Source organism: Triticum dicoccoides, chromosome 5B (assembly GCF_002162155.2).
Source record: "Triticum dicoccoides isolate Atlit2015 ecotype Zavitan chromosome 5B, WEW_v2.0, whole genome shotgun sequence".
Taxonomy (NCBI): domain Eukaryota; kingdom Viridiplantae; phylum Streptophyta; class Magnoliopsida; order Poales; family Poaceae; genus Triticum; species Triticum dicoccoides.
Window position 1 is genome coordinate 434,991,367 of NC_041389.1, and position 11,762 is coordinate 435,003,128.

The 11,762-nt window shown below is 45.5% G+C and overlaps 3 protein-coding genes across 3 annotated transcripts in view; 2 read left to right on the plus strand and 1 right to left on the minus strand.

The window, feature by feature from the left end:
• Positions 1 to 1,830: 1,830 nt before the first annotated feature.
• LOC119310135 (protein transport protein SEC23-like) lies at positions 1,831 to 7,798 on the plus strand. The gene is made up of 13 exons (XM_037585972.1): positions 1,831 to 2,389; positions 2,489 to 2,704; positions 2,815 to 2,988; positions 3,477 to 3,638; positions 4,740 to 4,882; positions 5,199 to 5,274; positions 5,369 to 5,544; positions 5,639 to 5,720; positions 6,201 to 6,278; positions 6,537 to 6,698; positions 6,781 to 7,044; positions 7,189 to 7,293; positions 7,413 to 7,798. Exons 1-13 carry the CDS (start codon positions 1,880 to 1,882, stop codon positions 7,551 to 7,553), a joined length of 2,289 nt encoding a protein of 762 aa, XP_037441869.1. The 5' UTR covers positions 1,831 to 1,879; the 3' UTR covers positions 7,554 to 7,798.
• Positions 7,799 to 8,300: 502 nt separating this feature from the next.
• Positions 8,301 to 9,833, plus strand: LOC119310139 (probable carboxylesterase 2). Its single transcript, XM_037585975.1, has one exon. The coding sequence runs from the start codon at positions 8,385 to 8,387 to the stop codon at positions 9,525 to 9,527; it is 1,143 nt and encodes a 380-aa protein (XP_037441872.1). The 5' UTR covers positions 8,301 to 8,384; the 3' UTR covers positions 9,528 to 9,833.
• Positions 9,834 to 9,873: 40 nt separating this feature from the next.
• The window catches only part of LOC119310137 (receptor-like cytoplasmic kinase 176), a 20,564-nt gene continuing 18,675 nt past the window's right edge, over positions 9,874 to 11,762 (minus strand). The window contains exon 12 of the mRNA XM_037585974.1: positions 9,874 to 10,710. Within this exon, the coding sequence (XP_037441871.1) occupies positions 10,292 to 10,710 (419 nt within the window). The 3' untranslated portion in view covers positions 9,874 to 10,291. The remainder of the gene's footprint in view (positions 10,711 to 11,762) is intronic.

Consider the following 11,762-nt stretch of genomic DNA (forward strand, 5'->3'; position numbering starts at 1 on the left):
GGACAAAAGCCCTAGAGTGGTAGTTTTTTGTCAAACACTCCATGGACATCGTCGTCCGACATGGGCATGGAGGGGAACAACAAGGGCTGGCTTGGAGGACGTGCCCCGCTGTAGAATTAGACTAGGTTTAGGTCCGATCGCTTTGTTTAATATATAATATGTCTAAAATGTAAAGAATGTGCTCCGGATTAGATGTCAATCATCTGTTTTTGCATGTAAATCCTCTTGTTCGTTCAAATTTGGTTTGAAAATGTATGCGCGCATAGTTGGATGGTCAACTCCCATACCGCTCTCCGCAGACTAGTTCGTACGCGTCCACGGACGTTCATTTTAAGGGTCACCGTTGAATATGTTTGATATGTAATTTTTAATTGTTTTATGATATTATAATATCACTTTTACATACTTTTTTATTAGAATTTATATAACCTTTTTGAACTAACCTATTAATTCAGTACCCACCCAGATCCTGTTTTTTCCCGGTTTTACAAGAAATCATTGTCTCTAGCCCTCAAAATATCATGCCGTATCAAATAAATACACATAATTGTAATATTGGAATGAATCCATTGATAAATCACAAAAAACATAGCGAGCCCGGTTGGTATTGGGCTTTTGGCGTGTGGTTGTTATGCTAAAAGACCTTTTGCATCTTAAAAAACGGAGAAGACCGGTTCTGGTTCGCGGACGGACCGCCAGTCCGGTTCGGACATGAAGAGTGAAACCTACTCTCGCGGTTGTCGGAAAAGTTGGGGCGGCATAAATTTGCCAGCGCCGAGACAGCCGGTGTCCAGAACAACCGGAAGTCGACACAGGACAGGCCACGCAGGCAGGCCTCGTACAAGCCGTCCGATCCGGCCTCGCTTCCGACGCGCCCATCCGAGCCCTTCATCCCCGAACACCGGCCCCACAAGACCTCCGTCCGGCGCCACCTCACCTCTCTCCTCCTGTCGCCTGAGTGCAGAGTCCCCTCCTGAATCCGGATCGCATCGCGCGCTCCACCGTGCCGCCTCGATCGCCTCCCCCTCCTCCAACGCCGGCGACGCCGACGCCGACGCCGGTGCGGTTGGCCGGCACTAGGAGGCGACCTGCCCCCAAGTTTCTCGCGGCGCGGTAGTGTTCGCGAGTGATCCGCCGGTAAGCGCCACCTCTGCTTGCAGCCCCTACCTTTCCTTTTCCTGAAGGCGAGGCCGTTCTTGGAGATCTCGGGACTAGGGCTCGCCGTGTTCAGCTGCGAGAATTCTCGGTAGTGTCTGGTGGGCGGGGCGGGAAGCAATTGCGATCTCGAATATTTTGCGGCGTTTTTGTCATAGAAGTACTAGAACAAATCGAAATCAACCCTTGGCACTTCGATAGTTTGTGAGAGTTCTGGGCTACCTGGGTGCAATTTCGTGCTGCATGTCACCACATTTGGTTGTTTGTTTGACACGAAAGCAAAAAGGTTAATGTGATTGTTTCGTACGGCTATTTAGAGTTGAGTTTTTTAAGTTATGTGTATGTAAACTGGAGAGTTATGAGGAGTGATCGATGCTGCGATCTGCTCGAATGGTGGGGTTCTCATGTTCGAAGTTGTATGATCAGGCTGAATCATTGGTTACACGAGCTCACTGTCTACTGCCGGCAACTTGGTTTTGGTGAAATAGGATTGCTAGGAATGCGCAACATTACAATTTTGATGTGCAAGAACTATTGTAGTATCAAATATAGTATTTGAGCAGATTGGATTGACTTGTCTTTATGTGGTCGTTTTCGTTCTATATTCGCTTGCTTATGCTAACCGACTTCTCACTTGCTATTGATCTGAAATTTGCAGGTTGGGTACCATTTCACTTGCTGAGGCCGCCTGACACAGTTAGCACATAAGACTGTTGTATACAAAATGTCTGAATTCCTTGAGCTTGAGGCTCTGGATGGGATAAGGATGCCATGGAATGTTATTCCAGGCACAAGGGAGGATGCTGTGAGCTGTGTCGTCCCTGTTTCTGCCATCTATACTCCTCTCAAGTCAATTCCTGATATGCCAGTAGTGCCATATGCTCCCCTTCGCTGCCGCATGTGTCGTTCCATCCTCAATCCTTTCTCCAGAGTCGACTATAATGCTAAGATCTGGCTCTGTACATTCTGCTTTCAGCGCAATCAGTTCCCTCAACACTATTCCTCGATCTCAGAAAACAATCTCCCTCCAGAACTCTTTCCTCAGTATACCACAATTGAGTACATATCCACTGCAGAAACAGGTCCTGTAATGCCTCCTGTTTTCATCTTTGTTGTGGATACTTGCATTATCGAGGAAGAAATTGGTTATTTGAAGTCTGCTCTGGCACAGGCTACTGAGCTATTGCCAGATAATTCCCTTATTGGATTCATTACTTATGGGACATATGTACAGGTATAGTTCTGTGTTTACTCATAATGCTCTGTCCTTAAATGTTTTGTTCTGTACTCAATGCTTTATTTAGCAATATCTTTTCAATATTGGTGCATGTAGGTGCATGAATTGGGTTTTGGTTTGTTGCCGAAGTCATATGTGTTCAAGGGAACAAAGGAGGTCAGCAAGGAACAAATATTGGAGCAAATGTGCTTCTTTGCAGGCAAACAAAAGCCCACCACAGGGGTTATAGCTGGAACCAGGGATGGTCTTTCATCAGAGAGCATCTCTAGGTTCCTTGTGCCTGCTTCGGAGTGCGAGTTTGTACTGAACTCAGTTAAGAATCGATATCATTCAATAGAAAATCATATTGTCTATATAACTGTTCTTATCCCAAATTTTTAATGAGGCAAGTCCATGATACGATGATTTCACTGTATGTATAGGTTATTGAAGAGCTGCAAAAGGACCCTTGGCATATTCCAGCTGATCAACGTGCATCAAGATGCACTGGAGCTGCATTAAGTGTGGCGGCTAGTCTCTTGGGGGTTTGTGTCCCTGGATCAGGTGCTAGGATCATGGCATTTGTTGGGGGTCCATCTACAGAGGGACCTGGTTCTGTAAGTCCAATTAATATTGAATGATTGCCATCTTTTGAGCTATTTGGTTGTCTATCATACTATCACAATTTTGGGTTCACATGTTTAGATGTGAAACTGGAAAGGTTCTTACTCTTGGAGCACCATCCTTTCCTCATGTTCCAAGAAACACTACTATTTTATATTTGAACATTAAGTCATTTTTGCATGTTCTAGCATTGCACCTTTGCTTTGTGACAAAATACTATTGTTTCTTTTCTTGAAAAGGTAAACTCATGTTTATCTCACTGTTTTCATTGGTTTTAGAGCAAATCTCTGCACCAAAAGCTCCCTTATTGAAGGACAGCAATATGCACTGTTTTCTGCCAAATTGCTCTGAGTACATATATTGATTATGCTTGGAACTTATGTTATCTATAATTTACATATACCACAATAATTGTATAATGCATACATATTGTTTTATATGATTCTTGTGTAGTGTGATGACCGTTCTGCAAAATTTCCAGATTGTATCCAAATCCTTAACAGAGCCAATTCGCTCACACAAAGACCTCGATAAAGACTCGGCTCCACTTTTTGATAAAGCTGTTAAGTTCTATGATCAGATTGCCAAGCAGCTTGTGCACCAAGGACATGTGCTGGATTTGTTTGCTTGTGCAGTCGATCAGGTCTGTTGCTTATTTTATTTATACTCCTTACTTCTTGTATAGATGTCATCTTAGTGCAGTTAAACCTGTAAACTGTTTCCTAGCATATACAACTACTAAGAGTTGTCAAAATTATATTGAGTAGAATTGGCATCATAAGTACTCTGTATCATTGCATTTATAATTAGAAAAGGTATGATCAAAGTTGTGTACTGGAGACAACGTCTATATTATTAAGTTTCATGCACCAACCAGTAGAACCAAAAGTCTGAACTAATGGAGAAAGTTTGCACAATCCACATATACTTCAACAGATGTCCATAATGACAAGCAAAAGAGAATGGAGAGGGTACTAAGTAAAGTATGAGGCCACACATACCCTTGTATGGATAGAAATCAGCTTGTCGAATGTGTTCCCTAACTCTTTCACCCTTTTCTCCTTGATTTTGCAGCTATTACTATTAGAGGTGTGTAGCTAGAACCGTTAGCTTACGTGTGTAGAATTTGTAGTTATTTAGCTGTTGCTTGTGCTGAAAGTCCATATCAATATCACATATCCATGTTAGTGCGTCAGATATCAGCCATATGCACAATTCTAGGACATGAACTAGATTCCTGACCAACGGCAGTATCATCATAATGCAAATTAGCTACCTTTTTCTAGCCACATGGGTCCATTTTATGTAAAGCAATAGCTTTGCTATTGCTGTGTATTTTTGTGAGTTGTATGCTAGTGAGGGACCTCAACACAGGTACTATATCCAATGTTTGCAAATAATAAAATGTAAGAAACACTTAGTTGCTTCCAGTGACTGTGTAATAGGACCACAGAGTTGATAGACAGCCGGTTATGAAGGGCACGTCCACGGTCGTTGTGCGGTACTGCACGTGGCATTTAGTTATTTATAGTAGTAGTTGCTTATTCTAGTAAGATGTTGTGGATAAAAATGCTCTCAACTAACCCTTGTATCCAAAACTGGTTGAAAACACATGCTTTTGAAAAGCTACTACACTGCCTAATGAAGCCATGGAAACTCACCTTTGTGTCCACTATTTGATGCGTGACTTAGATGCATGGTCATTTTGTCTGAAGTAATATTTTCTTTATGCTTGAGTTTTCAGGTTGGTGTTGCTGAAATGAAGGTTGCAATTGAGAAGACTGGGGGAATTGTTGTGCTTGCTGAAAGTTTTGGTCACTCCGTTTTCAAAGACTCGCTTCTCCGCATCTTTCAGTCAGCAGACAACGGCCTTGGATTATCATTCAAGTAAACAATTATTTTCTCTTGCTCTTATTTTTATTTTGTTGGCAAACTGCTGCCTACCTCTTTTTCACCATAGTGTGAGGGTTCCTCATTTAAAATTTCCATACTATCCTATAAAGTCGTACATGTGCCAGTGAAGCTTTCAAGGTAGCTCAGCTGCTCTGCTGCATATCAAGGCCACCCGGATCGACCCTTGTACCGGAGATATCATATTTGAATCAAAAATTTATCAATCAATCAATATAATACACCCAATGTTTGTGTGAAGGTGACATCTTTATTTGAATTTTACACTAATATTTTTGAATTGCCTCAACAGTGGTATTCTTGAGATTAACTGCTCAAAAGATGTAAAGATTCAAGGCATTATTGGGCCTTGTTCTTCCCTGGAGAAGGTACAACCATGTTGTTAACTTTGTAGCTGTAAAGTATATACAATGACAAGACTGCAATTTTTTGCTGTTCTAATGTTGCAGTTATTGTATGCAGAAAAGTCCTCTGTCTGCAGATACTGTTATTGGTCAGGGAAATACTAGCGCCTGGAAGATGTGTGGTCTTGACAAGAAAACATCGCTTTGCTTTGTATATGACATCTCAAGAAAAGTTGGCCCAGATTCAGTCGCTCAGCAGACAGGCGAACAGCTCTACCTTCAATTTGTAACCTAGTAAGGAACATTTTTTTTTCCTTTTCAATTTTCCAAACAATCTGATTCTGCTTTAGATGTACTTGCCTGGCTGACTTGAGGGTGTCACATTCAGTTATCAGCATCATGAGGGCCAGATGAGATTGCGAACTACTACGATCTCCAGACAATGGGCTTCTGGTTCTGCTAGTGTGCAGGCTAGTTTCTCTTATCTTTGATCACTTTGCTAATCATGAATTATTGATGACACTTCTTCTAGTGAGCATAATCTTTTTTTCGCATTTAAATATTTTCTGTTCCTTTTAGAAGACTCTGTACAAGGCACAAAAGCACAATCCACAAACGGTGGCCAACGACTAAACCAAATAAAACCATAAAAAGTACAAAAGCATAACAACAAAACTGAATGGAAAGATTAACTTAGCTACCTATAATAAAACTGCAAAGGCTAAAAGAAAGAAAGAAGAGAAGGCAAAAGACATGCGCGGAGAGGTGTCGTTCCATCTAGTGAGCATAATTGATTTTGCTGATATGAACAAGTAATCTATGTTCAGAAAACAGCCATATTGTTGCTCATGCCGGTTCCTTTCGAATCCGACGGGTTTTCTGGTGTTTGCCTGTTATTCTTTTGAAAAAAATACTTATTTGTTTATTAATATACTTTTTTTGTGTTTCAGGAGCTGATAGATGGGTTTGATCAAGAAGCCGCAGCCGCAGTTGTGGCACGCTTGGTCTCATTTAAGATGGAAACTGAGGTACATCCATGTGTTTCATAATTAAATTAAATAGTTCACAATATTACTCCATTTTTAGAATTTACAAATTGAATGCATTTCTTACTTCTGCCGATATGGACAATTTTTTTAGCAGTATTGTTCAGCACTTGAGCTGTAGGCAGTGACTTGGCTGTTGATGTCACATAGATTATCTGAAATAATTCAGGCCTTAAACGATTATAAATTCAAGTTATAGTTCCATATTTATGTAACACTATCTTATCTGGATGTTTTCAGGCTGATTTTGATCCAATAAGATGGCTTGACCGTGCTTTGATACGTTTATGTACCAAATTTGGAGACTATCAGAAGGAAACACCCTCATCTTTCAGTTTGTCTCCACGTCTATCAATATTCCCCCAGTTTATGTTTAATTTGAGGCGTTCTCAGTTTGTACAGGTTGAGCCTTTCTTCATTAAACAATGCTACAAAGATGGAAATTTACATGTTTATACATACTGAATTGCTTACCTTGATGCAGGTTTTCAATAATAGCCCCGATGAAACCGCATACTTTAGGATGATGTTGGAGAGGGAAAATGTGGGCAATGCAGTTGCAATGATTCAACCTTCACTTATATCCTACTCATTTCAATCAGGGCCAATGCCTGTTCTCTTGGATGCAACTGCAATTGCTCCTGACAAGATCCTTTTGTTGGATTCTTATTTTTCTGTGGTTATCTTCCATGGGATAACCATTGCACAATGGCGAAATGCTGGCTACCAAGATCAAGAAGGCCACGAGGTAATTGTTTGTCAAGCTATACTGCAGAATAGTGTTGGTTTACTGAGATGCACACGAGTCTAGTTGATTGATCATGAAAGACTTGATCTAGATTGCAAAGTAGAGTGCCTTCCAGTGTTTAATCTTCTTTTGCATTATGTTCAGGTGTTTGCGCAGTTGTTGAAAGCTCCACATGAGGAATCTGATAGCATAATCAAAGAGCGGTTTCCTGTGCCCCGTTTGGTTGTTTGTGATCAATATGGATCTCAGGTAATTCCTTTTGTACTTGTGATTTGTTGATGAAAATCTGGTACTTCGTTTCGGCATTGGCTTTGTTATAATTACTTGTTGAAGAAAGAGCTAAATATCATTTTCGTCTGAACCTGCAGGCTCGGTTTTTACTGGCAAAGTTAAATCCATCCGTGGCATATAACTCTGACAGCCCTGCTCCTGGAGGAGACGTGATATTCACGGATGATGTGAGCTTCGAGGTGTTCATGGACCATCTCCAGCGGTTAGCGGTCCAATAGGCGATATATGACTCTGCGGAGAGCAATTTTTGTACCACCAAAGCAATCATCACTTGTGGTGTACAGTAAAGAGGCATTGTTCGTTCGTGTTTATCATGTCTTGTTACTTTGTATTGTGTCGACGGGATTTTGTGCTTCGGTTATAAAAGTGTAAAAAGGCGCATGCTATCTTGTGAACCATGTTGTGACATGCCAGTTTGGTATATGTATATGTCGATGGACTATACTTCTCTTCTGTTGACCAATTGAATTGGACTTTCCCAGTGCCATGATTAATCGCCATATACTGTATAACCGAAAATAGATTTTAAAACATGGCCCCAGACCTCTCGTGTTTCTTTTGTTTTTTTATTCTTTTGTTCTTTAGAGAGGCATGACATGCCTGGCGTATCTGAACCCACGCCGGGCAAAACGTGCCATCGCTGGTGATTGCGCTGTTCAACCGGGGACCAGGGGAAATCGCGCGGACAGTTCAGTTGCGCGGGCGGCATGGACAGACGGAAGATCTTGTGCCGATGTCGGCGTGCGCTTGATCACTCGACGTGTCCCTTTTAGAACGTGGCCGATCTTTTGAGGTAACCTTCTCACGTGTCCTTTTTGCAACGTGACCTGTCCTAAAGCACATGCGGTCGGTGAGGTTCATGCGTGTTTAGGATTATTGGCTGGCTGCATGATGGTGATCCTGGACGGCCGGACCTTTGCCACCACGCAAAACCTTATCTGCTAGCACTGTTACTGCATCCAAGCCGGCCTAAGCATTAAGCAACACCTGGCTCTTATCTGTTAGCCTGTTACTACAACAAGGCCTGAGCAACACTCGGCCTCCAGTCCATGGCCAGCATCATCAGGAGCGGAGTCGCCATCTGCAATGGCTGGGCGGCCACCCGACCTTGCCGGCGACTAGCACTGGATCGGACAAGAAGGTTACCCCAGCTCCAACGGCCTTCCTTGTCGACCACATTCTTGTCTCAAATAACATGCCCGGGTGCGTGGAGATCGAGAGTTCGCTCCACCTCAGACCGTAGTGGGGCTCCAACTGATGCCGCCGCCGCCGACGAAGTGCTGCTAGAGGCCCCGGGGAGCTTCCGCATCTACAGGAGCGGGAAGATAGACCGCCTCAACGACCCCACCATCCTGCCCGCCGGCGTCGACGAGGCCACCGGCGTCGCCTCCAAGGACGTCGTCCTCGACGCGGACACGGGCCTCTCCGTGCGCCTCTACCTTCCCAACAAGCTCCAGGACGCCTCCGCGAAGCTCCCGGTCGTCGTCTACTTCCACGGCGGCGCCTTCCTCATCGGGTCGGCCCGCGACCCCACGTACCACAAGTACCTCAACGCCCTCGCCGCGGCGGCCGGCGTCCTCACGGTGTCCGTCGACTACCGCCTCGCCCCGGAGCACCCGCTCCCCGCCGCCTACGACGACTCCTGGGCCGCGCTCCGGTGGGCGGCCTCGGCGCAGGACGGCTGGATCGCCGACCACGGCGACACCTCTAAACTGTTCGTCGCGGGCGACAGCGCCGGCGCCAACATCGCGCACGAGATGCTCGTGAGGGCGGCCTCCAACGACGGAAGCCCGAGAGTCGAGGGAGCGATACTTCTGCACCCGTGGTTCAGCGGGAACGCGGCGGTCGAGGGGGAGCCTCCGGCCGCGGCCAAGGTCACGGGGCTCCTCTGGTCCTACGCGTGCCGGGGGTCGGCGGTGGGCGGCGCGGACGACCCGAGGATGAACCCGCTGGCGTCGCCGGCGCTGGAGAGGCTCGGGTGCGCGAGGATGCTGGTGACCACGGGGCTCGAGGACGGGCTGGCCTCGCGGAACCGCGCGTACTACGACGCCGTGGCCGCGAGCGGGTGGCGCGGGAAGGCGGCGTGGCTGGAGCTGGAGGGGGAGGGCCACGTGTTCTTCCTTGGGAAGCTCGAGTGCGACAACGCCAAGCGGCTCATGGACCGCGTCGTCGCGTTCATAGCCGACGCATGAGCTGCCTTTTGTATCGCCCACCAACGCGTTGCCCACTCGCTGTTGATCCAAATTCCCTGCCGTTCATCCAACAATGGTGTACGAGTTACTAGATGCGACTAAGCGACACACTGCATGCATCAGGATGTGATCAACTGTATCTTCTTCCTGGAGGCGCGCATACATAGCACGCCGACATCTGGTTCTGAAGCCCAAGTCGCTACCTGCCCAGGGAACTCCCATGTCCGACGGCCACGGCAACGGCGAGATTGCACAATCCTCTCGAGTTTAATGCAATAATAAAAGAGAATTCTGTCCACCTGTTAATCCTCTTGAGTTGCAAACTGGTAAAGGTAGACAACAGGTTTTCAGTTTCGTTGCTATCTTGAAATTCAGAAATTACAGTTCAAGCACGTTTTCTGCGAACCCGCAAGAAGCTCTTCTGCTCTTGCTTGTGGCTGTATTAGAGGAGACGAAGACAGAGATGTTGGTGAAGATGCCCAACAAACGAAAACCTGCCACGTCCGTTTCGAAAAAAAAAAACCTGCCACGTCAATTTCGTCAGCTAAAATCAGAACTGATGTCTCCTTCTTCTGATAAGTGTTTGTAGCAAGCCATCTTGCTTCTCGCGGGTAAAATCTTCGAGACAGTGTCCAGTGTTTAATAGCCTGTGGATGGCTTCATAATTTTGCTCCTGCATCTGCGTGCGTGGCATCCTTGTGATTCGTTTGCAATCTACAAACTCAGATAAAACCTGTTCCGGCTTTCGGAGGACTGGCTTTGGATCACGGCCGCCCCCCTCCGAAGATATTCCAGCGAGATTTGCCATTGTTCCTGCGTGCACTCACACTGGTAACCTCTTTGCCTGATTCTTGGTGCTTCCCTGCTCCTGGTTCGTCGTCTTCCTGAACACCTTCTAGGACAGAGACCACCGAGTCCATGGTCGGCCTCTTCTTGGGGTCCGAGCACAGGCACTCGAGGGCAAGGGCAGCGATTTTTTGCGCCGAGGTGAACGAGTACAGACCACCTAGAGTGGCATGTATGACGCAACGTATCTTGTGCTTATGTTCCAGATATGGTCTGGCCCAGTTCACAAGATTGTGCTCCACTGCTGGCAGGTTCTGGTCAAAGACACGGCGACCTGACAACATCTCTAGAAGCAATATTCCAAAGCAATAGATGTCACACTTCTGTGTAAGTTGGTCTGCCAGTGTAGAGTTGTTATACATACATAAGCTTATTACACCTTGAATATGAGCGCTGGATGGAAGTAACAATAAACGAGAAAGACACCATTGCAACATCTTCGCACCAAAGTAAATAATAATATTTTTCAATCAAACAGAAATAAAATGATTCAAAATAATCAACAAGGCCATTTACACCTTCTCTAAATTAAAGACCACACACAACTTTTCGAACCCATAGTAAATAATACTAATTTTAAAGCAATGGAAGGAAGCCTTGTAGGAGCTTTATGTAGCCTAGTAAATAATACTACTTCCTCTGTCCCAAATTATAAGACATTTTTAGCTTACCAAAAACGTTTTATAATTTGGGACCGAGGTAGTACTTGTAAAGCAATGGAAGGCAGCCCTGTAGGAGCTTTATATAGCCAAGCATATGCCTACATCTAAGAATGTGTAACAGGATAATTGGGCAGTTAGACCATGCCCCTAAACCCTCCTTATGCAAGTCCACATGCGATTAGGGTTTCTCGACCTCACGCTGGCGCTGACCACCGGTCCGCCGAATCTCAGGTGGCCTTAGGGCCATGGAGGCGCGGTGGACCTCGGCTCTTGTCGGCAGGAGGGTTCCTACTCCGTTTTTAGGTGTTTTCTTAGGCCGGCTAGGTTTTATGTCCTGCTCACCCCCGGTGGTGCGTCAAGTATCGTCGGAGGATGTGTGGAGGTGCATCTTCGATGGATCTCGTGGGATTCGATCGGTATTGGTCTTCGATGGATTTCCGTGGATCCAGTCCTCGTTTGTGTTCATTCATGTGTCTACAAGTTTGATCCTTCCAATCTACACTTCTTTTCATCGGCGGCGGTTGCTGTTCTGGTGCGCTTGTCCCGTGGGGTCTTAGCACGACGACTTCCCGACTGTCTACTACAACAAGTTTTTCCCGGCTCCGGTGAGGGAGGGGAGATAACAGTGACGTGCGTTCGGCTCGCTCTAGTGCTTATAGTCGTCGCTAGGTGGTCTATTATTTCTGGTGTTCACTATACTGCCATGACAAATGATGAATAGATCAGA